This window comes from Piliocolobus tephrosceles, chromosome 6 (assembly GCF_002776525.5).
Source record: "Piliocolobus tephrosceles isolate RC106 chromosome 6, ASM277652v3, whole genome shotgun sequence".
Taxonomy (NCBI): Eukaryota; Metazoa; Chordata; class Mammalia; order Primates; family Cercopithecidae; genus Piliocolobus; species Piliocolobus tephrosceles.
The window spans coordinates 78,661,643-78,689,183 of record NC_045439.1 but is presented as its reverse complement, the minus strand read 5'-3'; the positions used below and the strand labels follow the sequence as shown (position 1 = coordinate 78,689,183).

Sequence of the window (27,541 nt, the reverse complement as noted above, 5' to 3'; positions counted from 1 at the left end):
AATGTTTATGCTTATGTTTTCCTCCTAGGAGAGCAACCCAGTCTTTCATTCAGAGCCCATTTACCCTTGGTTTTGATAGCAGTGGTAACAGGTTGTCATCTCCAGAGCTCAAGAGCCCAAATTGAAATGTTGGGTCCTCCCAGAGACAGACTCGCTCTGAAAAGCGAAAAGTGATAGCTGACTGAACAAAAGAAATCTGAAAAAGTATAAAAATATAGACAGATGAGTTCAAAAAGCTCAACCATTTGGGAACCCAGACTTCAGGGGCAACCAACCATTGCATTCCATGACTGTTAGAATGAAGACTCCATTTCCATCAGTAAAAAAAAAAAAGGAGATTGAATTCCAATCAGTATCCACTTCTGGGTGTACACCCAAGAAAGTTAAAAACACATGTCTGCACGCCGGGCGCGGTGGCTCATGCCTGTAATCCCAGCACTTTGGAAGGCTGAGGCGGGCGGATCACGAGATGAGGAGATCAAGACCATCCTGGCTAACACGGTGAAACCCTGTCTCCACTAAAAATACAAAATATTAGCCGGGCGTGGCGGCCTGTGCCTATAGTCCCAGCTATTAGGGAGGCTGAGGCAGGAGAATCACTTGAACCTGGGAGGCAGAGGTTGCAGTGAGTCAAGATGGCGCCACTGCACTCTAGCCTGGGAGACAGAGTGAGACTCCCTCTCAAATCAAAAAAAAAAAAAAAAAAAAAAAGCATGTCTGCACAAAAACTTACCCCTGAATGTTGATTATAGCACTATTCATAATAGCCCAAAAGTAGAAGCAACTCGAAGGTCCAGTAACTAGTGAATGGATAACAAAATGTGGTATCACCATACAATGGACTATTATTCTGGAATAAAAAGAAAGGAAGAACTGACACATGCTACAACTTGATGAATCTTGAAAACACTGTGCTCAATGACAGGAACCAGACACAAAAGACCACATATTATACAATTCCATTTATAAGAAATAGCCAGAAGAGACGAATCCACCGAGACAGGAAGTAGATTAGTCTCTGCCAGGGGTTGGAGGGGAAGAAGAGGGAGTGACAGCTAATGGTTCCAGGGTTTCTTTTTGGAGTGTTAAAAATGTTTTAAAACTAGACACTGGTGATGGTTGCAGAATTTTGTGACTATATGAAAAACAATTGAATTGTACACTTAAAGAGTGAATTTTACAGTATGTGAATTATAGCTTAATAAAACTGTTATAAAAATAAACCATAGATCTAGAAAAAAACCTGACATTCAGCTCCCAAATTTTTTTTTCAAACAGTATCATCTGTCTATGAAGAGAAAGAAGCATATAATCTTCATTATAAAGAGGTTTCCATGTAAAATACTACGTTTTTAGAAGACTGACATCTAAAGGGAGAAACTTCAATTATCTGAAAAAGTCAATGATTGCCTGGTGATATCAACTAAATGAGCTTTACTGTGTCAAGATTCTTACTGGTGAGTGTTGACAATGTCTGTGGGCATCTTATTCAGAAGAAATAGCTCCTTTCTCCCTCTTATCACTTAAACAGTTGGGTGATGACTCACAGAGTTTCTGCTCTTTCACTTGCTTAGAGTTGCTCAGTGTGTGTAGGAAGCATTAACTCACTAGCAGGTGAGCCACCTCAAACCTTTTTGGAAGTCAGCAGGGTATAAATCATAAATAAATATATTCCCCATGACTGTGCACATTACGCTTCCTGGAGGCCTCCAGAATCAATACTCACTGCTTGCCAGGGCCCAGGGGCCTCCCACAGCAATGCCCACGTCCTTCCTCATCCTTCCTCTTCCTTCTCCCTCCTCTCTTTCTCCTCCCCCCCTTCCCCTCCTCTTCCTCCTTCTTTTCTTAAGTGATAGCCTAGTTGTAAAACTGGATTCTTACATTTTCTGAGGAGAAATTTGGAGATTTATCACACATCCCAGGCCAGAATCTCTTTCACTTCTTTCATGTTGAGATTTTCACTGGATGACTGTTCCCCACTCCCTGCTTATCATCTTTCTTGCTCTCTGGGCAATGCATTTGGAACATTCTCTCCCTAGAACATTCCTATCACTGGACTAGGCACAGTGATATGGTGTTTGCCTTTATTTCACAGAACTTTGCAACTTATTGCTGCTTGTCACAAATGATAAAAAAAATTCAAGATTTAGTGTTGAATAGGAGTTTCTTTGTTTTTAAGTGAACAGCAGATATCTATTTCAGATGGATTAACATTTTTTTAAACTCACCTCTGCATTTGAAAGGGTTGAGAAGAGACACTTGACATAACTTAAGTCCTGAGAGTCCAGCATTATATAGATAGGCTGGTGAGCTCCTATGAGCTATATAGAATGCTTATGCTAGGAGGGTTTAGCGGATGAGGCTTCAGTTAGAGCTACTCTGAAAATTTTTAGTCTTTTATTTCCACCTGTCAGTATTTCCAAGATACATATTTTTTCAAATCAAAAACTATTTCTAAGTATGTCTTCATTTGGCCAAAATGAGTATCTTTAACATCATTTCAGAAGCCAAAAGAAAATCGGCATGAAAACAGACCAGCCTCTGGCCAGGATCCTCCAGCGCCTCTGGGTCTTGTCTTTCAATAGAGGAATGGCTAGAAGTGTGACCCCTTCCCCCAAGACACTCTCCTGCCACTGATGAATCAACAGGTACTGACATGCAAGGGTGCCCTGATCCACAAGAGAGAGAAAGAAAAAAACACACATTGCAGATGAGCATGCACAGTATAATTTTCATCTGTGTCAACAATTATATTTGTGTGTTTATACAAATACATAACACTTAGGGAAAAAGTCTGAAAGAATACAAAACAAGCTGTTAATAGTGCAATTAGCCCTCAAAAAGTCATTGCTTGTTATTCTTTTTTCTTCTCCTGACTCCTCTATTTAAGAAATACAAGTGAGAGAACAATCTCATTCACCAGGATCCTGGAGGCCTTTGAGTCCCTAGAAGCATTGGGTAAATAAGATCTAAAATATATCTGCTTTGTGGGTAAAGTATCTTGGTTTTTGACAGTGTATTTCTAATAGTTAACATCATCACACCTGAGAAAGATATGTATTTTTTTCCAAATGACAAACAAAAGCTATTGAAAAAAACTACACCTACTTTTGTAACACCTTTTATTGTAATTTGTTTAATGTTTACAGTATGATGTGGAGATGCAAAGGGCCCTCCAGAAGACTGAGGTTGTTATCAAGAAAAACAAAAATCAAGGCATCTTCACTTAGTCTTCGGCTGATAAAAACGTTGACAACAGTGGGAGAAACTCAAAACTCACATGTTTTGGCTTTCTTTATAAAGGGAAAGGCCATAGATGAGTTTCTAAATTTAAACCTCTATCCCCAGAGATACCCTTGTAGTTGCTGATTCAGTTTCATCTCATGAATACACAGGGTCTTGGATATTATTCTGCATGGGTAGCCAAGATATCTGTTATATTCCTAGCTGTGTTTTTTATTTCTAGGTTGCCCTGGGACACTGTTTATATATCATTTTCCCTGAACAGAAACCATTGTGAGAGTAAGTAGTAAGCACAACAGCATTTGTTAAATGCTCTTTGCTCTTCAAGGACAAGATGTTGTTGTCAAGTTTAGTAGAAGGGCAATTGAATGTAAAATGGGCTCATTGATTAAAGCTATACAACATAGCATGTATATGTGATGACAAAAATAGGAAACACATCATGAGACATATCAACAAATCATGTTGCTGAATTGTTAACACAAAATTCAATACCATAAAACTCTGCTGACTGATTTCCAGTTGACAACTTGCTTCATGAAGCCAGCAGGCTACCAGTATGTCTATACTTTTTGCTGTGACTATTTGAATTGTGGGCCTACCAAGAATTCTGCTGTGTTTGTGCAGTTATAATTGCTGTATATGGCACCTGTATATTGCAATTGTAATTGCTATTGAAATCACATAATTGAAGTAGATATTCAACACACTGGGTTGGGCACCGTGGCTCATGCCTGTAATCACAACACTTTAGGAGGCCGACACAGGAAAATCACTTGAGCCCTGGAGTTTGAGACCAGCCTAGGCAACATAGCAAGGCCCAGTCTCTACAAAAATTTTAGAAATTAGCCAAGCCTCATGGTGTGTGCCTGGAGTTCCAGCTACTTGGGAGGCTTAGGTGGGAGGATGGCTTGAGCCCAAGAGATTGAGGCTGCAGGGAGCCATGACTGTACCACTGTATCCCAGCCTGGGCGACAGAGCAAGAACTTGTCTCAAAAAAGAAACACACACACACACACACACTGATAACATATGAGTGTGGATTTGGATAAGGTAGCCATTCTATGAAAATAAGTCAACAGCTTTGGCAAAACGTAGGAAAGCAAGTTGCTTTTAAAAATAGCATTAATTAAAAGTAGATAAGACTATTTTAAAAGACATATTTAAAAAATGAAACTGCTTCTGTAGTTTCAGATTGCTTTGAAGATGTCTCTAAGAGCTTATCCCACTTTAAAGAAACTGAAAGGAGGAATGTGGATTAGGCACTAAGGGCAGAATTTATGCAAGAAGGATGAAAAGGGATATGAATCATTGTATCTACAAAATTCAGAGAAAGAGCCTTGACCCTACAACACAAACGCACATTCATGTACGTTTAATTTAAGGGTCAAAAGTATATATGTAACATTTTTATTTTCCTTCTACAATGACAAGTCTCAATAGTATCAGAGAAGACGTCTTCTACTGTATAATATTAAGAAACACTCCATTCACCACCTAAAATCTCTTTGCCTTAACAGGATGGTTGTTAGATAAGTGTCCCCAACTGCTTGGCTTGACCAAAAAAGTGTACACCAGGCCAGATGTTCTCCCTAACTCTGCCTGCCTGCTGGTCACCTCCCTCTCATCTAGATAATTCTGCCACCTCGAACTCAACATGTTGGGAATGGAGCCTCACCCGTTCCCTCTCAACACGACTTGTCCTGTAGTCCTGTGTCTTCCACTGACATCTCTCCCATCCCATCCTAAGCCACGCACCTCCAAGTTTTAGGCAGGCTGGACTGAATTCTACCATCTCCCCTTATCCTCTTCATCAAATTATTCTTCCATGATATCGCTATCTCTTATGTCATTGTCTCTATCAAGACCCTGATACACACACTTCCCGTCTTGACTATTGCTGTAATCTCCTCTTAATGGGCTTCTCCACCTCCAGGCACTTCATTCACCAGTGCAAATCCTCATGCCTCTGCTCAGACACCTACACTTCTTAGGCTAAGACTTGTTATAATCTGGCTCAAATCTCAGCATTATTATCCACCGTTCTTTGCCAAGCAGCCTTTACTCTGGCTCAACTAAAATTGGTGACCTCCCTTGTGGACAGTCGATAGTTCCTTATCTATGTTCCCTCATTTAGAATACTTTTAAAAAATTATATATACATAAAGTAATATAATTTTATAATTATAAATATGAATTATATAGTATAAAATCTATATCATAATTAGTATATAATATATAATTATTATATATTATATATAATTTTATAAAGTATATAAATTATAATTATACATATAATTTATATAACATATTAATATGCATATTTATATTATATATAATTTTTAATATATAAAATATAAAATAGGTTAAATATAAAATATGTAACATATTAATAATATTCTGATATTAATATTGAAATATTTATTAATAGTCAGTAATAATATAAATATAATGAATATAATAAATGCAATATATTTATTAACATATGACAAATATATTAAACATAATTTATATATAATATATTAGATATATAATTATATAATATGTTTATTTTATATTATATAATTGTATGTATATTATTTTCTATTATATAATTGTACTTATTTTTATATATTTATATTATTATATATTTACTTTATATTATATAATTATATTTATATTATATATATAATTTATATATTAAATTTGATATGTATTTTAGATAATATATAAAATTTTATGTATATATTCCCTATGGTTAAATTTCTAACCGATCACTAGGGACCATCTCAGAGGCCATCTCCCTAGGAAGCTTTCCTTGACTACTCAGCTAGAAGACATCTCTACCAGAGAGAAGACATATCTACTTCATCACACTGATGTATCTGACTGTTTTCTATAGGCATATATCATTTTCTACTTTGTATTATGATTATTGATCTCCTAGCTTCAAATGAAAGCTACAACAGCAGAGTTTCCCAATCTGTGTTTCACAGAATATTAGCTCCATAAGAAACTGATCAAATAAGTTTTAAAATGCTGCATACTAGAGCCCCCACCTTAGAAACTGCAGTGGGGATGGAGGAAAATGGGAGTGTGTGAAGAATGTCCTAAAGGTGGAATTGACAGTTCATGATAAAAGGAGGCTGCGTGCGGCAAGACAGGGTGAGTGGTCTCGAATGGCCCCCAGACTTCTGACAACAGGGAGGCACTAGTCACTGAGTGGGCGGAGGTGACAGTAGAGGTGTGGGATATCCAATGGTGTGCTTGGGTTGTGATGGTTGGCGCTAATATCCTGGAGGAGGGTAGGAGTAAGAATATAAAAGACCAAGCCCTGTGGTTCTTTCTCAGTTCTCATCTTCCTTGAACCCTCCATGGGTTTTGATATGGTTTTGACTAATCTCTCTCCTGGAAACTCTCTCCATCCTCTCCCTAGGTGACCTGTCTTCTCTCCATCCTGCTCCTCATACTGCCCATTCCCTTCCTCCCTTTCCATAGAACACCTAAATCCTAAATCCTGCTCTACCCTCTCCTTGTGGCAGCCTTGTACATTCCACAGGCCTTGATGACAACAACAACAAAAATAATTTCTCCCCAATTCTAACTGTTCTATTTTTTGCTGGAGATTTCCACCTGGATGCTTTGGGTTCACCTTGAACACAGCACATGCACAATGGGATTCATCCCCAGCCCCATCCATCCTGCCCCCTCGTTTTCCTGCCTGTGACCCATTTCTGAATGGGTGAGAAGCTGGTGGCTTCTTCCTCCTTTAGGTGTCCCATCTTTCCCCTCTCTTCCTAGTGCCACTGCCTTTGTTACCACTCTGTTTTTCTTCTGGTTGCCTTTCTCCAGGCCCCTCCTCTTGCATCCTCTCTGAGCATTGCAGCCCATGTAAACTTCCTAAAGCATACCTCTGCGTTTGTCATTCCCCCCTTAAAAAAAATATCCAATGGCTTTATGTTGAAAACCCAGCTTTTCAGGTACTATACAACCTTGTTGTATCAGTCCATCTTATTTTCCCTCTGATTTCCTACATATGCCTCTTGCACTCTTCAACCAAGTCAAACCACTCACCGCTCCCCAAATACATCCTCCACTTTCCCACCTCCATGCCTTCACTTTGCCTAGGGTGTTCTCTCTCCATCTCAGCCTATGGAAACACTACCCATTTCCTAAAACTCAGGTAAGATACCTCTTCCTCCATGAAACTTTCTCTAATCATCTCAAGTGGAAGATGCGCCCTTTCTTCTCTGAACTCCCATAATCCTTCATTGGTATCACGTTGGTCTCATTTATTATAACCTAACATTTATTACAGTAATTTATGTGGACATCCTTGCTTTACTTTCCTACTACACCTACTTATGCAAGAATTATGTCTCATTCACATAATGTAGTGGAAAGAGCATTGGCTTGGGAATAAGAAGATGTGAAATTTAGTCTTTGCTCTGCTGCCGATGAGCCCTGTGACCTTGGAGAGCTTAACTCACCATGAAACAGAACTTTGTAGTCTAATGTATCAGATGAGTTCTGAGTCCAGGGTTAAAGGAACCAAGCTGAGAGGGACATGGGAGGGACAATGGCATTTCAAGGAGCCAGGATTGGCATTAGGTTAAAAAAAATTAAGTTTGAATTATGCATTGCACCACTTCCCAATAAATGATTCATCTATATAATAAATTATTCTCTGATGATACTGAGAGTAAAAATCCAATTTCTGGGGTTGTCCTTAAAGCACATGAGTTTTTCAAATCCCCTGCCTTCTGGAATGTCAACCCCTCTAACTAGAGGAAGTTTTCAACCCCAAGACAGGCTCTGCTCTTAAAATTTACTTGTAAATTAGTTGTTAAAAATCTTAATGCATTTCTCTGTGGAAATGAAGGTACAGATAACAGTAGGATACCATGATTAAGATACAAAGCTATCTGCACAGCAAAAGAAACTATCAACAGAGTAAACAGACAACCTACAGAAATGGGGAAAAGTTTTGCAAACTGTGCATCCAACAAAGGTCTAGTACTCACCATCTATAAGGAACTTAAACAAATTTACAAAAAAAAAAACAAACCCATTAAAAAGTGGGGACAGGACATACATGAACAGACACTTCTCAAAAGAAGATATCCATGTGGCCAACTATCATATGAAAAAGGCTCAACATCACTGATCATTAGAGCAATGCAAATCAAAACCACATGCCATCTCACACCAATCAGAATGGTTATTAAAATGTCAAAAAATAACAGATGCTGGTGAGATTGTGGAGAAAAGGGAATGCTTATACACTGTTGGTGGGAGTGTAAATTAGTTCAACCACTGTGGAAGACAGTGTGGTGATTTCTCAAAGATCTAAAGACAGAAATACCATTCGACCCAGCAATCTCATTACTAGGTATATACCCAAAAGAATATAAATCATTTTATTATAAATACACATGCACGTGTATGTTCACTGCAGCACTATTCACAATAGCAAAGACATGGAATCAACCTAAATGACCATCAGTGACAGACTGGATAAAGAAAATGTGGTACATATATGCCATGGAATACTATGCAGCCATAAAAAAGAATGAGATTATGTCCTTTGCAGGGACATGGATGGAACTGGAGGCCATTATCCTTAGCAAACTAATGCAGGAACAGAAAACCAAATACTGCATGTTCTCACTTACAAGTGGGAGCTAAATGATGAGAACACGTGGACATACAGAGAGGAACAACACACTCTGGGGCCTATCAGAGGGTGGAGGATGAGAGGAGGGAGAAGATTAGGAAAAATAATTAATAGCTACCAGGTTTAATACCTGTGTGATGAAATAATATGCACAACAAACCCCCATGATGCAAGTTTACCTATGTAACATGTACCCCTGAACTTAAAATAAAAGTTAAAAAAATAAAACAACAACAAAAACACTGTGTAAAGCAAACTACAACAATGAAGTTGACATGTTGGACTCCCATTTCAATACTGATGCTTGCTACTTACAAGCATCAAGGCCAGAGAATGGACCTCTCTTGGTGTCAGTTTCCTCTCCATCTACCCACTCCACGGGTCATTGTGAGGTAATTGTTGCAAGCTTCCTGCAACATACACAGAGCTCAACAAATCATAGCTATTATGTTAATGAGAATGTGATGTTGTGTTCCTATATTTCCAAACAAATGCTAATAAAATCTCATATTTCCGTCCCCCTCCACAGAAAAAGAAACTAAGCTAGCCTGTCAATGCCATTTAGCCTGAGTGCCCCTGGGTTAAGGTAGAATCTGTCCTAATGTGGACATCCTTGATATACAAGTTGCTCATAGCAACATATGGCTCATGTGGTCCACGTTCATCCCATGACCTGAGATCCTGATATGGAAGCCACAGGAGTACTGTTTGGGTGGAAAGTGGTGTGAACTACAATTTTTAGAGAATCTGTAGATTTTAAAGAGGGGAAAGAAGAAAATGAGAACATTTAGAAGTGGCTTAGATTAGATTTACAGGAATCACTGAACAGTTGTTTATTTTTCCATTTAATATTGCCTCCTAATCTACATCCCTCGTTCATACACTTCATCCCACTGGCTCAAGGTTTCTCAGCCTCAGCACTTCTGATGCGTTGGGCCTCACAATTCTGTGTTGTGGGAGCTGCCCTGGGCCTTGTAGGCTGTTTAGCTGCATCCTGCACTCCAGCCACTACAGGCCAGTAGCACTCACCTCCCCTCCCAGTTATGACAATCAAAAACGTCTCCAGACATTACCAAATGTCCCCTGCATGGCAAAATAATTCCCAGTTGAGAACCATTGCTCTGACTGGACTCAGCAGAGGTTCCCAAATCTTCTCTGCCGCAGAATCACATAAGGAGTTTGCCAAAAATGCAGGTTTCTGGGCCCCAGCCTCAGACATACTGGTCCAATAAGTCCAAGATGGGGACTGGGAATCTGCATTTTTAACAAGCATTTTTAACTGATACAGGTGGTCCTCAGCAAACTTTGGGAAATGCTACAATAAAGAGCCAGTGAAGTAAATAAACATCTTTCCAAAATTCAGATGCTTTTCGCTGTGCTGCACTGGAGGAGCAGGGGACTAGCGGATAAACACTAGGCAGCTTTAGAAAAGGCAGGCAGGCCCTCCCTGGTGAGCAGCACATGGCAAGACTTAGGGAAGAAAGTTCTGCCAGGGTGGCGCTGCTGGCCAGGAGAAAGTATGCCAAAGGAATGCGGGGAAATGCCAAAACCAAGTTTAGTCTATCCTGAGTTTTTGGCCCAGAGGCACCCCTAGGCTATTGAAAATCCATTCTCCTCCTTCCACTTGGGACCTACAATGAGACAGGCTCTGTGCTAAGCTTTTTACATACAATTTGTTATTTTATCCTCTCCCTAACTATGAGAAGGCTTATCAAGTTTTAGTTACATTTCTCTGGGAAATTTCATACCTCAAAGAACTGATGTACGAATTAACTCTTCACCTGCAATCTCTTCATGAAATAGGAACAGCCTGTACTCATCCTAGAGTTTTACTACCCTTAAAAACTCTTTGTAACATTGTTAAACGAGAAAAAGCTCCCTGAGTTGAGAAGGTAGGATCCCTCTCTTGGGTCTCACGCAGCCCCCAGTACTCTTTGTCCCTTTGCATAAAAGAAAGATGTCCCAGTATGTTTACCCAGGAAGAAGATGTTCTCAGCTTCTTTCCCGCATATTCTGAGAGGAAAATGAAAGATAAAGGGGCTAGAAATGTCTTCACATTCCAATGCCACTGGTGGGTGTGCAAACCTAGCCACCTTCAGATGCAGATGGATGACGTAAGTGAGTGAAGCTGGGTGGGGCGGGGGGGGGCAGCCTGTATGCATCATTTAGATCACCCTCCTGGTGATGGAACTGTCATATTGGGATCCAGGCTTGGTTCGGTCCTTCCATATGATAACACTGTATTGGCTTCAGAGTAATATGAACGTGGAAATGAGAGGAAGCCATATTGGGGAAATGACCCTAAGGTCATTAGGGTTGTAGCAAATGAATGAAATGGGAGCCAGTCCATGCATGTGGTAACAAGTCCTGGCCCAGCATGAACCCACAGCCATCCACAGGGACCTCCTTAATCAAAAGGTTGAAATTGGCCAAGCCAGTGCTCTTTGGGCTCATTGCCACTCTTCTATGCTCCCTCTTTTCTTCTTACTGCTATTTTAAGACAAATTTCCTATTAGAAAGAAGTATTTGTAATTATCTTTCTAAAAAGCACACCCAGCATTTTAATCATGCAGAGGCATTTGGTGTAGCACATTTAGTTCAGAGAGTGGGGGAAGATGAAGCAAGATGGAGGTAGAAAATACAGTGCTGTACACAGAAGTAGGAGCTCTTGTCTGGGCTCCGCCACTGGTAGATGTGTGGCTGGGGGCAAGTCAGTTCACATGTCTGAGCCTTAGTTTCCTCAGCTGCAAAATGAGGTGTGTGGACTCACTGCTCTCTAAGACTCTTTCTTGCAGTTAAGGCTCTAGTGTAGAGGGGCATGGAAGGACTGGACCAATCAAGGGATATGTGAAGGTCTAGAGAGAACAGGGGAATGGGTCAAACCTGCCAGGCTTTCTCTAAGTTCTAGCAGAATCTACTTCCACATCTACTCCAAGAAAGAAATAGGAAGGAAAATACAATACCCTCAAAGCCAAGTCATCGGTTTTAGCTGGAATTGTTTCCTTCCATCCATACTACCTCCCTCTCAACTACCAATAACTTAGAAAAGAAGGAAATTTACAGAGGCAGAAAGCCATTTCCCTTCACTGTGGGTACCTGAGCGACCCAGGTCTGGCTTCATTGTATAAACCATGGGATTGTCTTTCCAGGAGTCTCCTGGAGTTACAAATCTCCCTCTTTCAAGGTTAGAGTTACCAGGCTATGTGTGTGGCAAGGCCTTTTTTTCTTGGCTCTTTTGTCCGGAGAAAATACAGAAGGCTTAATTTCTGTCGCTTCTGCAGTCCTCCTGTTGGACACCAAGTCCAGTCAGACCTAACTGGCCAGACACATGAGGAATGAATGCCATGTTCCCACAATCCCATCCACTATCACTCACCTCTTCCAACCCTGGGCTGCCCCCAAGCTAGCCCACGCTTCAGCCCTCCCTGGAATGCTCTTGGATGCTGTTCTACCACCCTCCGTCTCTCTAAAACTCACTGCCTCCACCCATGCCAGTATAACACCCTCCTTTCTGCCTTACTGGTGAAGCCAGCTCAGTGTTAGCAAGAGGGTGCTAAAATAGAATTGAATGCATCCCTGAAGGACATTCTTTCTCTTCTCTGCTAACACGAAGCAGATAAACACTATTTCCTCAAGGTAACTCTTTCTAACCAAAAGAGATCCTAATAGTAAGGGGGTTCAAACAGGTAGGAAAAAAGACCTGGAGTCTCAGGATTTTAAGCAGCATTTGTTCAAACTACTTCTTCTCCTTCTTCTTCTCCTTCTCCTTCTTTTCTTTTTTTTTTTTCTTTGAGACAGAGTCTCGCTCTCTTGCCCAAGCTGGAGTGTAGTGGCACAATCTCAGCTCACTACAACCTCCACTTCCCAGGTTCAAGCAAACTTCCCACCTCAGCCTCCCAAGTAGCTGGGAGTGCAGGTACACGTAAACATGCTCGGCTAATTTGTGTATTTCTAGTAGAGATGGGGTTTCACCATGTTGGCCAGGCTGGTCTCGAACTCCTGACCTCAAGTGATCTGCATGCCTTGGCCTCCCTAAATGCTGGGGTTACAGGTGTGAGCCACCGTGCCTGGCAGAAACTTCTTTTAAATATGAGAAAATGAGGTCCACAGAGGTGAAGTGACTCACCCAAAGTCACACAACTTAGTGTCAGAGCCCTTACTGTAATACAAGTCTTCAAATTCCTAGACCTGTACTCTCCTATGGAAAAGCTACTTGAGGTAGACATAACATTTGGTACTGTGGACTACATATAGTCTAGACAGTAGATGATTGATAATACTAGTTTACTGGCTCAGTGATAAGATACCTTAGACAGGAGAAGATGGATGGTAAGAGTATACTGTGGGATTTACAAAGGAAGTAAAGAAAATCTTTCAACACAAATTTCTATTTGCACATAAAGCTGATGAGCTTGATACCCAAGAAGGCCTATGTGAGCAAACACATTGCAATAAATGCTCTTGGGGACTGTTTTGGATTGAATTTTGTCTACCAAAAAAGATATGTACAAGTCTTAACCCTCAGAACCTGAGAGTGTGACCTTCTTTGGAAAGAGGGTCTTTGCAAATGTCATCAAGTGAAGATGAGATTATACTAGATGAGAGTGAGTCCTAATCCAATGACTGATGCTCTTATAAAAAAGAGGGAAATTTGGCCATGAACACACAGAGAGAATGCATGTGAAGACAGAGGCAGAGACTGGAGTGATGCACCTACAAGCCAAGGAGCACCAAGAATTGCTGGCAATTACCAAAAGCTAGAAGAGACAAGGAAGAGCTCTAAGAATCCCCCCCTACAGCTTTTAGAGACAGAGTGACTTGGCTGATATCTTGATTTCAGACGTCTAACCTCAAGAACTGTGAGAGAATTGATTTCTATAGTAGTAAGCCACCCAGTTTGTGGTACTTGTTACAGAAGCCCTAGGAAACTAATACGATCTAGGAAACAGTTGGCTGGGCTGGGCTGAAGTGAAGAGACTGAAATCACTTACATGGATATGACAAGGCAAGTTCCATGGGCTGGTGCTATGATGAGGCTATCCTGCACAATGTGGCCTTTCATCTATGTTACTCCATTCCCATACTTCAGAGATTGCCCGTCTTGCTTGGAGTCAAGTGAGAGGTTGGGAAGAGGAGGAACATTGGAATGAGACACACCTGGATAGGAATCCTCAGTTTGCTACTTACTAGTTGTGAAGTATCCTGTGGATCACAAACACCTGGGCTCTCAGTGGCCTCACCTGGAGAACACAGCCTTCCTCAGGGGGTTGTGGTGAGGGCCACTGCGCTTACCTGCCACAGCTTGTCGGGGTTGGTTTCTTTGCCTCTGCTTTATTACGTCTTTGAGCCAAGTTCAGAGGTGGAAAGGAAACTGACATTTTAAACACCTCCCGTGTGAGAAAGGAGCCCTTCATTCATTAAACACTGGTGCTGCGAGGGCTTTCAAGCCAATTCCCTCATTTTAAAGAGGAGAACACTGTCACGGTGTAGACTTTCCACATTCCCCACTATGTTGGGCACCTGGGGGACCTTTAAATGACTGTCTGCTGATGGATGAATGGACTCGGAAAGGCCTCTAAAGAAAGCAGACTTAGTCTTATGGGGAGAATGAAGTCATATTTCACACCGTTTAATGGGCTTTGCCCACCTCACTACTTTGCCCAGACTGGGATCTCACTGTCCTATTCCTGGCTCAATATCTTTCAAAGAATGGTTAGGCCCCCTTCCCTGAGAGACTTTCGGGGTGGGGGGTGTCCAAAGTCTGAGTTTAAATTAAAGTTACTCAAAACAGGTGCTCAGGATTCATAAAGTGTTTTCAGCTGTATAATTGATTCTCCATCATAAGACCAAATGAGCCATTTTTAAAAAAAGAATGTTTAACCCAAAGTCAACTCTAGCTCAGTGCAGATGGAAAATATAGTCCCTATTGTAAAGAGAAAAGATGCAAGAAAACAATATAAAGAGTAGCTATAACAATTCCACTTTTTACCCAAAAGGAATAGCTTCCATTCCCACCCAAGCTACTGCCTTTTTCACCTACCCCACTTCATTGCTCTCCATAGCACTTATTACCATCTGAAATAGTATATTTTTTCATTTATTCAATTGAACCTATCTCCACTCACTAAACTATATCACAATGATTCAGATCTAGTCTCTTTTGTTTACTGATGCTTAGGAGTGATTCGTTTTGTTCATAGACGCCCAGTGCCTAGAACAGTTACTGCTGCATAATTGATTCATAATGCAATTGCGTATTTGTATTATTTGTTGAATAAATGGATGAATGGATTAGCAAATAAGTTGGGGCAGGGAGAGGAGCATTCACATGATATGGATAAGAAGGTAGAATATGAAGTGGCCTTTTTCCTGTAAAATTTGCCCCTAAATCCACCAGCCGTGTGTCAACTAGCCATTAAGATCATCTTTCTCTCAGTTCTCTCCTCTGAATCCATTATTACCAAGCAAGGTTTGATTTAAATGTTTTAACGTGCTTTTTCCTACAGATGGGAATACAGAGCTCACAAGTTTGGTTCATTTGGTATGATATTTTTACTGTAAATTAATAGCTTGTCATTTCATTTTTCAAAATTGGTTCACATCTCAAAAGAATTCTGAGTAACAGAACAACAACAAGCATGGAAACTTGTGGTGAAGACAGGTAAGAATGGCACACAGGAGATTTGGGATCTAGATCTCACTCTGCTTTAACTCACCTGTGTGGCCTTTGAAAAACCCCTTCTCTGGGGTTTGGTTTCACCATAAAGGAATTGACTTTGATAACTTCTGAGTCTCTTCCATCTTTCAAAGTTAGGATTCTATAAAACTTAATAAAGTAGGTTCTTTCACGTATTTTGACTTCATAAGAGATGTCATTAGCTTGTATTGGATGTCACAGATATTGGCAATCTTGTGAGGTTCATTTGGGTCATGGGGTCGGCACTTCACTTTTTCTGGGGTCAGTGATTATTGCCATGAGAAGACAGATGGTGGCCACATTAAAAATCTAAAATGCCAGAGGAGCCAATCCCTAGGGAAACTGGAGATCACACAGCAACTCTTTTCACATTTAAAATTGTACAGGTGTGTGGGTATGGAGAGGTTGCAGGAGGTACAAGAGGAAAGGAAAGCTGAGGCAGAGGCTGAAGGATGTGTAGGTGACAGTAAGGCAGGTGCAGAGAGCCCAGGTTTGGAGAGTCACTCGTTTTCCCATGAGGGCCTGGCACACACCTAATCTTGACAAATGAGAATATGCCCATGAACTTTGAGTAGAAACATGAAAGTATTTCCACTGTGTGCCATGTCACTGTGGGGGAGGGCAAGAGCTGCATGTCCCATACATTTATTTGCTTTAGAGGTTTTAGTTACCCATTTGCCAGGACTGCCCAAGCCTGCTCTCTCTGTAACCCTTCCAGTGTTTACTATTTGGCCTTCCTTGAGATCCTAATTGTCTGTTTGTAACACAGTTATTGGGCTAGCTCTGTATACCTTCAGATCAGACATCTCACCTGAGTGCTAGTCTTATATGACTGTCTACCTACATATTAGCATTATTTAGAGATCATTACATTAAATTTAATATGTCAAAAACAAACTTAAAACGAGTCCACTTCCTAATTTACTCTGCTTCAGTCATTGGCATCACTGACATCATTCCGAGACTTCAATTTGAAAGGCTTTTCTTCACCCTTTACAACCCTCCATCAATAATCTTCACGACCCCAATAAACAACAATGGTAACAAACCAATCTACCCACTGCTCAATAAATGTTTGCTCTTCTATTATTTATATTATGATCTGAAATAATCTGCTTAATCTCCCAGGGTTGTTGAGGTTTCTCTCATTCTTCTCTCACAGAATGGCTTACCATTCACCTCCTTTCTCTCCTCTCCACCTTAATCAGTGTTCTCATTCCCTCATACCTAAACTCGCAGAGTATCTTTCTTACTGCCCTCCAAGTCTCTAATTTTTCCCTGCTTCAATCCATGTCAAATAAATCAACTGACTGGTCTTTTAAAAATTACTTTCAGCAAGTCATGCCCTACAAACCTAGGAGGATTCTCATTTACCAGCCAGAGTATTTACAATCTCCTCATCTGGCATTTAAGAGCTTCGGTCAACTTCGGTCTCTCAAGCTACTTGTGATCTCTATTTGTCTTTATTCAATTCGTACTTGTTTGAGTACTACAAGCCAGCCCCTCCCTCAGTCCCCCACTATTCTCCAGCATTCCCCTTCCTTTTCCATAAGGCCCAGCCTGTGTGATGCTCCCCTGCAGCCACCACAGTGACTTTGCTCCTATTCTTGGCCTACCAGGAATTTCCTCCTTTCTGCCAACCCGGATTTGACATTTCTTCCAAGATTCACCTTCTCCTGAGGGTTCCCCATGTGAATGAATCCCAGATCACATAATCGTTCCTTTTTTCTGAATTCCCTCAGCATTCTCATATTAGCTATCTATTGCTAAGTATTATTATCTTAGTATTTTGCATGTATTCATTGATCTCCCTCATTGAAATTTGAGCTCCAAAAGGGCACAGGCCAAATCTTCATTTGCCGAAATCTTGATTGAGCAAGGACAGACGCAAGGCCAGCAAGGACCTTGAATTTGCCCATAGCTCATGGACAAGGCCTACTTGCTGCAGCGTAGGCAGTAAAGGCAATAAATGTGCAATGGAGAGCTAAGACTAGCTCCTAGCACAAGGTTAGAGACTCGTACATGTTTTGAGAAGTGTTTGCTAAATGCTGAAATAAATTTTTAAAGAATAATTCAACCCCTTACACACCATGTGTTTCTATAGCACAGAAATCTTTACTGTATTCATCCAGAATACAATGGCCAGTATACATCCAAAATACAATGGCCAGTATAACCTACCAAGTCTCAATCACTGATCAGATTTGAAGTCCTTGACTCTTTTTGGCCAGAATACTAGGTCCAGTGGGGACAAAGTGGTGCCATCAGCTGCCTCTATCAGAACTTGCCTCTACACCTGCCAAGTACCCACAAGTTCATGTCCTACAAGTTAGCACCAGTTCATGTCCTTGAACCAAAGGCTGCCTGACTCCAGTACAAGTCAGATAGTTGCAGGGACATTTGTAAACCCAGCCCCCCTCCCCCTTAGTCCAGTTGAATCATGTCCTGTCCAAACACAGAACCCAGGCAGGTAACGTTAGACCCCTTGCAGAAAGCCGAGAAGATGCTCCCTTCCACAGAAGTTCTTAGAAAGAGTGCAGAGAGGAAAATAGACTTACCCTCACACAGTAGTTCATGCCCATCCCCAACAGGTGCTGTAGAAAGTGCCTGTCCTGCCTGCTCCTAAGGGGTGGCTCCCCAGGGCCAGGAAGCGGGCACGAATCCGGGGTTAGGGTGGTTGCCCTGTGGCCCACCAGGTCCGGCTGCGGTGGAGGTGCGGTCCCAGACCTACTTAGACTGGTTTCTGGGGAAGAGGGACTGCTGGAACCTGGGTCCCGGCTTTCCTGGAGCTTCAGCCGAGGCACCTCTTTGGTACCCAGGCAAAAGTTTTTCAGACTCAGCAAAGTGGCCGGGTTGGCCAGCTTCATGCTCGCCATGCGGGGGATCAAGGTGCACAGTGGGGTGGGGCTCTCCTGCGACGGCAAGGCGGCATCTTCAGCCGGCAGGTGAGGTGCCAGGGCGGGGTGGGGAGGCTGCGGTGAGCCCTTGTTCCCGACCGAGCCTCCGGAGCTACCTTCGTCCAAGGACGTGATCGACTCGTTCCGAAAGCGGCTGTACTTGGCCCTGTGCAGCATCCCGGGGTGCCCGAAGAGTCCTACATACAGCACGAGTCCTGCCAGGCTGTCCTGGCTGCGTTCTCGCATAGCCTTGGCAGTGCTGAAACAGGATACTGTTGCATAAATCGCCTCCTCGTCTGGTAGATAAACGGTGCAGACATCAAATGCCTCAACGCCCGGTGCAACTCGCGGCAGCCACCTCTCCAACTCTGCTCTGGAGCTCGCCCACCTCGGCTCCCGGCCCCTTAAGGGTGACAGCCCAGCGGGGAAACGCCTCCCCTGCTCTGATTTCAGTCCCTCCCTGGCCCAGGCAGAGGCACCAGTGTTCTCGCCTTGGAATCCTTGTCGGGAGAGCCTAGACCCAGGCTCCCGGCGGCGGTGGTCGCTCACGGCCAACTCTTAGGCACAGAACCCGGGCGAGCGCCGGCCAGGGGGGCCCGCCGCATCACTAGCCTTGCAGGAGCCTAGTAGAAATATTTAGTATTTCTCCCACCCTTACCCCAGCGTTCTGTTCTGCACACAGGAACTTTCGAACCTGCTCCCTTCGGCTCCCACAGGGCGGGGCAAACGACTGGCCTATTAACCCTTTATTTGTTCCAGTGATTGTTCATTCAAAAAGAAAAAAAAAAATTGTATCTATGAGCCAAAGGCCCTTCTGCCTGGGTTCGTTGACTCCGAAGGCTGCCCTCTCTTGGAAGATCTTGTCTTGCATCGTTCTGGGCCACCAGCCAGGAGTACTACTGACGGGCGCTGCTCCGCATTGTTTCACTGACTTGTGATGGGTCCGTGTTCCTCAGATCCCCTCCCAGCCTGCCTACCCTCGCTCAGAGCTTCCCTCCCTCCTGGACTCCTCTCGGAGCTTTTTTCAGAAGCCCATTTGCAGCCGAAAGCTGAGATGTGCAGGATGATACGCAGCGTGTTGAAATTTTTATGAATGAACTTTGCCGAATGAATTTCTCTCTGTGTGTGCAAGCTAATAAATCTGTGAATGAAGCTGAGAATAGCTGTAATTGACTGACGGTCTCAGAGGTGCTTGGTTTTTATCCAATCAGGAGGCAGCTTGATGACTCATAGACCATAAATATACTAAACTAGTAGCCGAGAGAAATAAAGCTAGCGGGAGAGGAGGGACATACTTTATTTTGTGGTATCTGATGAATGAGTTAAAAGGAAAGGCAATCTTTACTACAGATCATTAGCTGGGGAGCAGCAGGTTAAAAGATCTATTTTCTTTCTTGTTGAGATGGCCGGGAGGGCAGAGCAGAAGAGCTAAAAATTAGACCCATTGTTCCAGGGATATTAGGACATATGGTTCACAACTCCTGTGGGAAGCCATGATGCATTTTTCTTAGAAACATAGTTCTTTTTTTATTGATTGTTGGTTCCATCTTCCGTCTGGTGCAACTTCCTGTACCTATCAAATGCATCCTGAAGACATGATGACAACTGCAAAGGCTTAGCACACAGGAAGCCAAAACCAGAGGTGGGAAAAGAAAATGCAGGTTCTTCAGGAATGGAGAAGAAGAAACTGCTGAAACACCGGGGGTGTGGGGTGTCAGGGTAGGGTGGAAATCTCACATAGGAAGAGATGAAGAACTCTCAGAAAAGCTTGCACTACTCCGTGGCTCAAGGCTTTGTCATCTGAAATTGTTTGTTAATTAAAAAATTAAGACAAACTGGCAACCAAAGGAATCAAGGGTGCCACCTTCATTATCTTATTGACCCTAACGCTGCATTAGGCTCATGTATATTGATGACTTTGGGAGCCTGAGCTCCCTTGGGATCCAAACACAGGCTCTGAATTAAATGGTTGAGAGTGACCAGTGAAAGAGGCATCGTGAAAGCGGCATCGTCCTCCCAAGCCCCCTGCTCCCCAGGGAGATAACGCACCTATCTGCATCCCGTCTGCCAAGGCTGTTCAGACGTTTCTCTACCTGGAAAGGCCTTTCTGCATCTTCATAAATCTTCCCTTCAACCCTTGCTGACCTCCTTGTCCCTCCCCTACGTCTCCTCCTGGCACAACTGAGGGAAGTAGCTAAACCAGTTGGACCCCACATCCCTAGGGCTGAGGAGATAGGCTCTGGGAGAGATTATTTACCTCTCATTCCTCCTCATTCCTCATCTGCTTTCTTCCTCTCATTTTTCTTGCCTTCCCCTGGGTCCCTGCCTTGCTTCTGCTATGCTGTGATGACCTCATCATATGCTTCCTTTAGAAAGTTACTTTACCTCTCCGTGGCTGAATGTCCTCATAGGTCGGCAGCAGCCATCTAATGGGGGTGTTATGAGGGCTTATGAATAATCCTCATCCCTGTAAAGTCTTGGCCCAATGCTCCACACAGTGCCTATCTCACTAAGTACATGTGGGCAGTATGAGAAAATGGCCATTGGAACCAGAGCTGCCTCCCCCTAAGATCATACTCTTACCCCTCACACTGCAGAGTTTACATCATTCTAGGCAACTAAAAAGAAAAATTAGTACAAAGTGGGAGAAGCCAAGAAAGCCAACATTGTCCAAAGAAAACAGTTTTTTAAATCAGCTGGGCCTGGAGAAGGCTGGCAAGGACAGGGGCCTGCCTGGCTGATAGGAATCCTCACAGAGGTCTCCTGACTGCAGGATGGGGTGTCCAGGGGAACCAGCTCATCTAGGTAGGCACCAAGCTGGCCAGACTCCAGGAGCTCAGACCAGTCTACACTCCTCAGAAAGCCTGAGTCCTGGGAGGGTTGGGGGTTGCGAAGTGGGACTAGGTAAGGTAAGAAAGCAGTCGTGGCCATTGTGGGCTCTTTGTCTTCTGAAAGCCTGGAGACCTTGGATCTCCTGGGTAGCTCTGCCACAGCATTTTATGAGGATGAAAGAGACCAGATCCCCAACTGGGAAGTGGGGAATAGCCTCTAGGCTGAGCCTGCCCAGCTGGACCATTCTCTCAGTCCTAACAGCCCAAGAGAAGGCTCACTGATTGAATTGCTTTTCATTCTAGGTAGATGGGTGGGCAAGGCAGATGGTTTGCTTTTTTCAAGGCATTAGAACATCCTCTTCAATTAGTAATGATTAAAACAATATTAATAAGAGCTACTATCTGTGGAACACCTGACAGTTTACCTACATTCTGGTTCAATTATTATAACAAATTGTGGAGGCTGGGATTATGTTCCTCACTGCCTTACAGATATGAAAATGAGGCTGAGAGAAAGGGCAGTGACTTGTTCAAGGTGCTCCAGCTGTTGAACAATGATCCTGGGATCCCTCTGGGCCTGACTGCAAAGCCTATGCTGGCAGCCACTGTACTCTGCCGCCTCCCAGGGGACCAAAGAGCTCAAGTCTAGTTTCCAGGCCTATGATGGCTATAGGGCATCTTACTGCTTCCTAAAGCTCTGAGAAATGGCTGGGCAGGAAGAAGACCTGGGGATTTTGGGAGGTTCTAGGGTTGTTGGGAAGCCTAACCCTGAGCTGGCTCTCACAGATCAATGAGATCAGGGCTGGCAGAATATTTTCCTATCTATGGTTTTCCTGTATCTACCCCTCCAAAATCCCCAGGGAAAATGTATTTAGCCCAAAGATCATTTATCAGAAGATAATACTAGACTAGATGTCTCAGGAAACCTTGATAACTGGGCCACTACCTACAAGCAGTATGCACTCAGCAGCAAAATGTAATTGGATGAACATTTATCTGGGAATTACAGAACCAGCTGTGGGATTTTGAGTAAGTTACTTAACCTCTCTGAGACTCAGGTTTTGTATATGTAAAATGTGCACAATAATAATCAATAATATCTGCTGAGCACTAACTCCAGAGCAGGTCCTGAACTAAATGCTTCACATTTAAGCCCCCCAGCAAGTCTATACAGCAGGTGCTATCTGTCATTTACTGACTTGCCCAAGTCACATAACCAGGGAGTGGTAGTTGCGATGTAGAACCAAGCACTGACTCACTCTAAACCATGCCCTTAACCACCGTGATATGATCCAGTGTATATGAACCTAACTCCTACTGTATGCTCAGTAAATGTTAGTTCTTGCTCCTTTCTCCTCCTTGGATAGCATACCTATAAAATTCACCCTCAATACCTCACAAGTAAAAACATGAATAATAGATAAGAAAAACCATTATTGTCATTAAATAATCTGAGAACCATGAATGCCTCATCTTTGCCCTTGGAAAACAGAGTTCTGCTTAGACCTCAGTGGTATGCCTCCTTTACTTTGAGACATCCCCCCTCCAAGGGCACCTGCTAGGAAACAACATGTCAGCTTCTTAAGAGACATCCTGTGCTGGCCGAGCTTCTTGAGTAGAACAGGCAGTTTCAAGGAAGACCTGGGTCAAGCTGGGCCGTGCTAGAATTAGCCAGGTCCAGGAGGAGAAGAGAAGAGAACCTGGCAAAAATGCCAGCCCAGCTTTTGAAGATAATCCAATGTGGAATTTGGGGTAGAGGAAGGTTGTGCTAGAGGATATGGGGAAGAGGAGAGAGAACAAGGCAGAAACATAATGACTCTGGGGGGCTGTAGGCCGATTCCTACTTTGGAACAAAGTGGAGCAGGTGGTATCTGAGTGCTACAGCACAAAGAGTCTTACTCTGTCCCTTCACTACAATTTCTATCATACAGCAGACCTACTAGCGAAGGATTTTCACTGAGCAATACCCACGATGAGTCTAACAGCCCATCAGTTGGGAATGAAAACATTGCTGAAGCTCTATTTTGGGAAAAAAAATTTCAAAAATATTTATATAAAGTTCTTGGTAGAGACCAAAATATCATTTTCAGGATGGGGAAATGAGATGGTGAAGAAGAGTTGTAGCTCCAAGGGTAAGGGCCTAGCCTCCCAAAAATGGAGGCAGGATCATATCCCCCAGAGTTGTCATTGACTCTGGAAATCATCACCTTTTGCTTCCTGAACCCAGTGTTTTCTGTTTTTTCACAGTCTCCAGCCCTATAGATCGACAGTTTTCTGATGGTTGCTGTTGACCTCAGACTCCTAGAACTCGAACCAGCTAAAAAAATGTACAGGAAAATAGATAGTTTCCTATCTGTTGAAAAGAAAATAATGTACCTGGAAAGGCTATGTAAAGAGTTAGACAGCATGCAGATGAAAAGTAGATGAATTACTTAGGGTCAGGTTCAGTTGAAAATAAAATAAAAATTAAAAATTACAATGGATTAAATAGAAAGTTTATTACTCTGGAGGTGGGAAATCCAGGGGCAGTGTTAGCTCTTGGCTATCCCTGAAGTATAGTCCTTCTCCTCATAGCCCAAAATGGCTGATGGAGCTCCAGATATTTCATCTGCACTCCAGGCAGCAAAACAGATGAAAGGACAAAGAATAATATGCTCTCTCTCTTTAAAGAAACATTCTAGATACCCCACACAATGTTTTAATTTATATTACATTAGCCAGAACTTAATCACATGCTGTACCTAGCTATAAAAGAAGATAAAGTCTTCTTCATCTGAGAATGAAAAAGTCTTTTGTCTGGGTGCATAGTTGCTGCACAAAAAATCACAGTTCTGTTACTGGGGGGAAGAAGATAAAAATAGATATTATCTGCCATGGTAATATTTTTAGAAGACCTTCTACTTTATTAATTTTAAACCTAGCATAGGATTAAAATGTTCTTGGCCAATGTGGTCCAATTTCCCCTTTTTCATACATGCGCGCGCGCGCGCACACACACACACACACACACACACACACACACACACACACGATGCTTATAAATGACCCAAGTGAAAACAGGCACTGTCAGAATAGAAGCTTACCTCTGCATAGCCAGGGGACTGATGGAGTCTCTAGGTCTTGCCTGTGAAAGGTGGTCAGGTGCTTCCATGGGCCAGCAGCAAGAAGCAACAGAAAGTGCATCCAGGCCATGTCAGATGGCGGGCCAAGTAGTTAATTGGGGCCAGGAATATTTTATAAGGAGTGAGTGGGTGTTACTGCAGTCCACGTACAATCATCAGGTGTCTGATTTAGGAGCAGGATCTCCACTCTAACTGTGTCTGGCAAGAGAAAAAGGCAAAGATAGCGTCCTGATAGGTTGAAACTCTGACGCTATGAATTGGCTAATCCAATCCTTTTCCAACTTTCTTTTCCTTTGCCCACCTCCACCAGGAAAAGGCTTCCTTGCAACTGCAGGGAATAGGGGCATTTGATACAGTTCTGATCTGTGAGATGCAAGTGAAAATATGATGGGAACTTCTGGGAAAACATCTGCTTCCTAATTAAAGGGGCACACAAAACTGGAGCCCACTCTCTTCACCCCATGTCTTCTTGTCTTGAATGTGGATATGATAACTGGAGTTGTGGTAGCCATACTGCAACCATGAGGGAAAGACCAACCAAATTATGAAGCCAATGCTTTGACATCACTGAATCCCTGAACCAAGACCAGCAATCACCTCTAGATTTGTTATGTGAGAAAAATGAACCTCAATAGTTCAAGCAACTCAAGGAGCTGTTAGCTGTTAGTTATTACTTATGGCCCAACACATTGCTACCTGACAAAAATACAATGGCAAGAACAGGATCATAAGAAGAGCAGGGCCTCCAGGCATGAGACAGAAGCAGAGTTATGAGAGGAGACTGTGGAGTCAGGTGGGAAAAGTCCTAAAGCAGTCAGATCAACCTGGGTTCAACTCTGGATGTTGACAGTATGGTAAACAGACTAAACACTCCCAAAGATGTCCACACCCTAATCCCAGGAACATGATGAAAGAAACTTTGCAGATGTGATTAAGATTACAGACCTTGAGATGGGGGAATTATCTGCGTGGGCCCAATCTAAACACACAAGTCTTTCAATGCAGAGAACATTTCCTCATTGTGGTAAGAGCTAGGAGATTTGAGACATAAAAAAACGGAGGAAAAATTTGAAGCATGAGAAGGACTTACCCTACTGTTACTGACTTTGGAGATGGAAGAAGGGGTCATGAGCCATGGAAGGGGCCATGAAGACAGGGTCCTCAGCTGACAGCCAACAAAGAAACAGGGATCTCAGACATACAGCTGTAAAGAACTTAATTCTGCTGAAAGTCTGAATAAGCAAGAAACCCGATTCTTCTCTAAAGTCTCCAGAAAGAAATGTAGCCCTGCCAGTACTTTGATTTAAGCAGGTGATTGGAGAGACCTGTGTCAAACATCTACCCCAATCCTTACAGTAGCAAGATAATAAATGTGTGTTGTTTAAGCTAAATTGGTGATAATTTGTTATGGCAGCAATTGAAAACTAATACAGATTTGGCACCACAAGTGAAGTACTACTATAACAAATACAAAATGTGAAGTGATTTCAAAATTGGGCAATAGGCAGTGGTTGGAAAAATTTTGAGGAGCATGACCAGAAAAGGCTAAATTAAGAATCAATATCATTGTAATAGCCAAACTGCCCAATACAATCTATAGATTCAATGCTATTCCTATCAAAGTACCACCATCATTTTTCCCAGAATTAGAAAAAACTATTCTAAAATTCATATGAAATCAAAAAGGAGCCCAAATAGCCAAAGCAACCCTAAGCAAAAAGAACAAAACTACCCAACTTCAAACTATACTATAAGACTACAATAACCAAAACAGCATGGTACAGGTACAAAAACACACACATAGATCAATGGAACAGGACAGAGAACCCAGAAATAAAGCCACACGCCTACAGCCATCTGATTTTTAACAAAGTTGACAAAAACAAGCAATGAGGAAAGGACTGCCTGTTCAATAAACGATGCTGGGATAGCTGGTCAGCCATATTCAGAAGAAAGAAACTAGACCCCTACCTTTCACCATATGCAAAAATTAACTCAAGATAAAAGATTTACATTTAACACTTCAAACTATAAGCATCCTAGGAAACACCATTCTGGATGTCAACCTTGGGAAAGAATTTATAACTGAGCCCTCAAAAACAATTGCAACAAAAGGAAAGATGGACAAGAGGGACATAATTCAAGAGCTTCTGCACAGCAAAAGAAACTATCAACAGAGTAAACAGACAACTTACAGAATGGGAGAAAATATTTGTAAACTATGCATCTGACAAAAGTCTAATATGCAGAATCTATAACTTAAGCAATTGAACAAGCAAAAAAATCCATACAACTCTATTAAAAAGTGAGCAAAGACATTAACAGACATTGCTCAAAGGAAAACATACAAGCAGCCAAAAAACATGAAAGGATACTCAATATCACTAATCATCAGAGAAATGCAAATCAAAACCACAATGAGATACCACTCATACCAGTCAGAATGGCTATTACTAAAAAGTCAAAAAACAATAGATATTGGCAAGACTGCAGAGAAAAGGGAATGCTTACACGCTGTTGGTGGGAATGTAAATTAGTTCAACCACTGTGGAAAGCAGTTTGGAGATTTCTCAAAGAACTTTAAACAGAACTACCATTAGATCCAGCAATCTCATTACTGGGTAGGTATCCAAAAGAAAATAAAACATTCCACCAAAAAGACACATGCACTCATATCTTCATTGCAGCACTTCATTCACCATAGCAAAGACATTACATCTACCTAGGTGCCCATCAATGGTGGATTAGATAAAGAAAATGTCATACAAATATACCATGGAATATTATGCTGCCATCAAAAAAGACAAAATCGTGTCCTTTGCATTGACATGGATGAAGTTGGAGGTCATTTTCCTAAGTGAATTGACACAGGAACAGACAACCAAATACTGCATGTTCTCACTTATAAGTGGTAGCTAAATATTGGGTGCTCACGGACACAAATATGGCAAAAATAGATACTGGAGACTATTGGGGGAGATGCCAGGAGTGAGGCAAGGGTTGAAAAACTAACTGTGGGACCTAGAAGTAGCTTCTCCGTTCCTTTTTGACTCTCTGCCTGGTTCAGCCTGCCTGCCTCCACTCCTGCCTCCACC

At 42.3% G+C, this 27,541-nt stretch overlaps 1 protein-coding gene across 1 annotated transcript in view; it reads right to left on the bottom strand.

Annotated features, from left to right (window-relative positions):
- Window positions 1–19,167, bottom strand: part of SHC4 (SHC adaptor protein 4) — a 139,704-nt gene extending 120,537 nt beyond the window's left edge. The window contains exon 1 of the mRNA XM_023227117.2: window positions 18,155–19,167. Coding sequence (XP_023082885.1) covers window positions 18,155–18,739 — 585 coding nt within the window. The 5' untranslated portion in view covers window positions 18,740–19,167. The remainder of the gene's footprint in view (window positions 1–18,154) is intronic.
- Window positions 19,168–27,541: the final 8,374 nt, after the last annotated feature.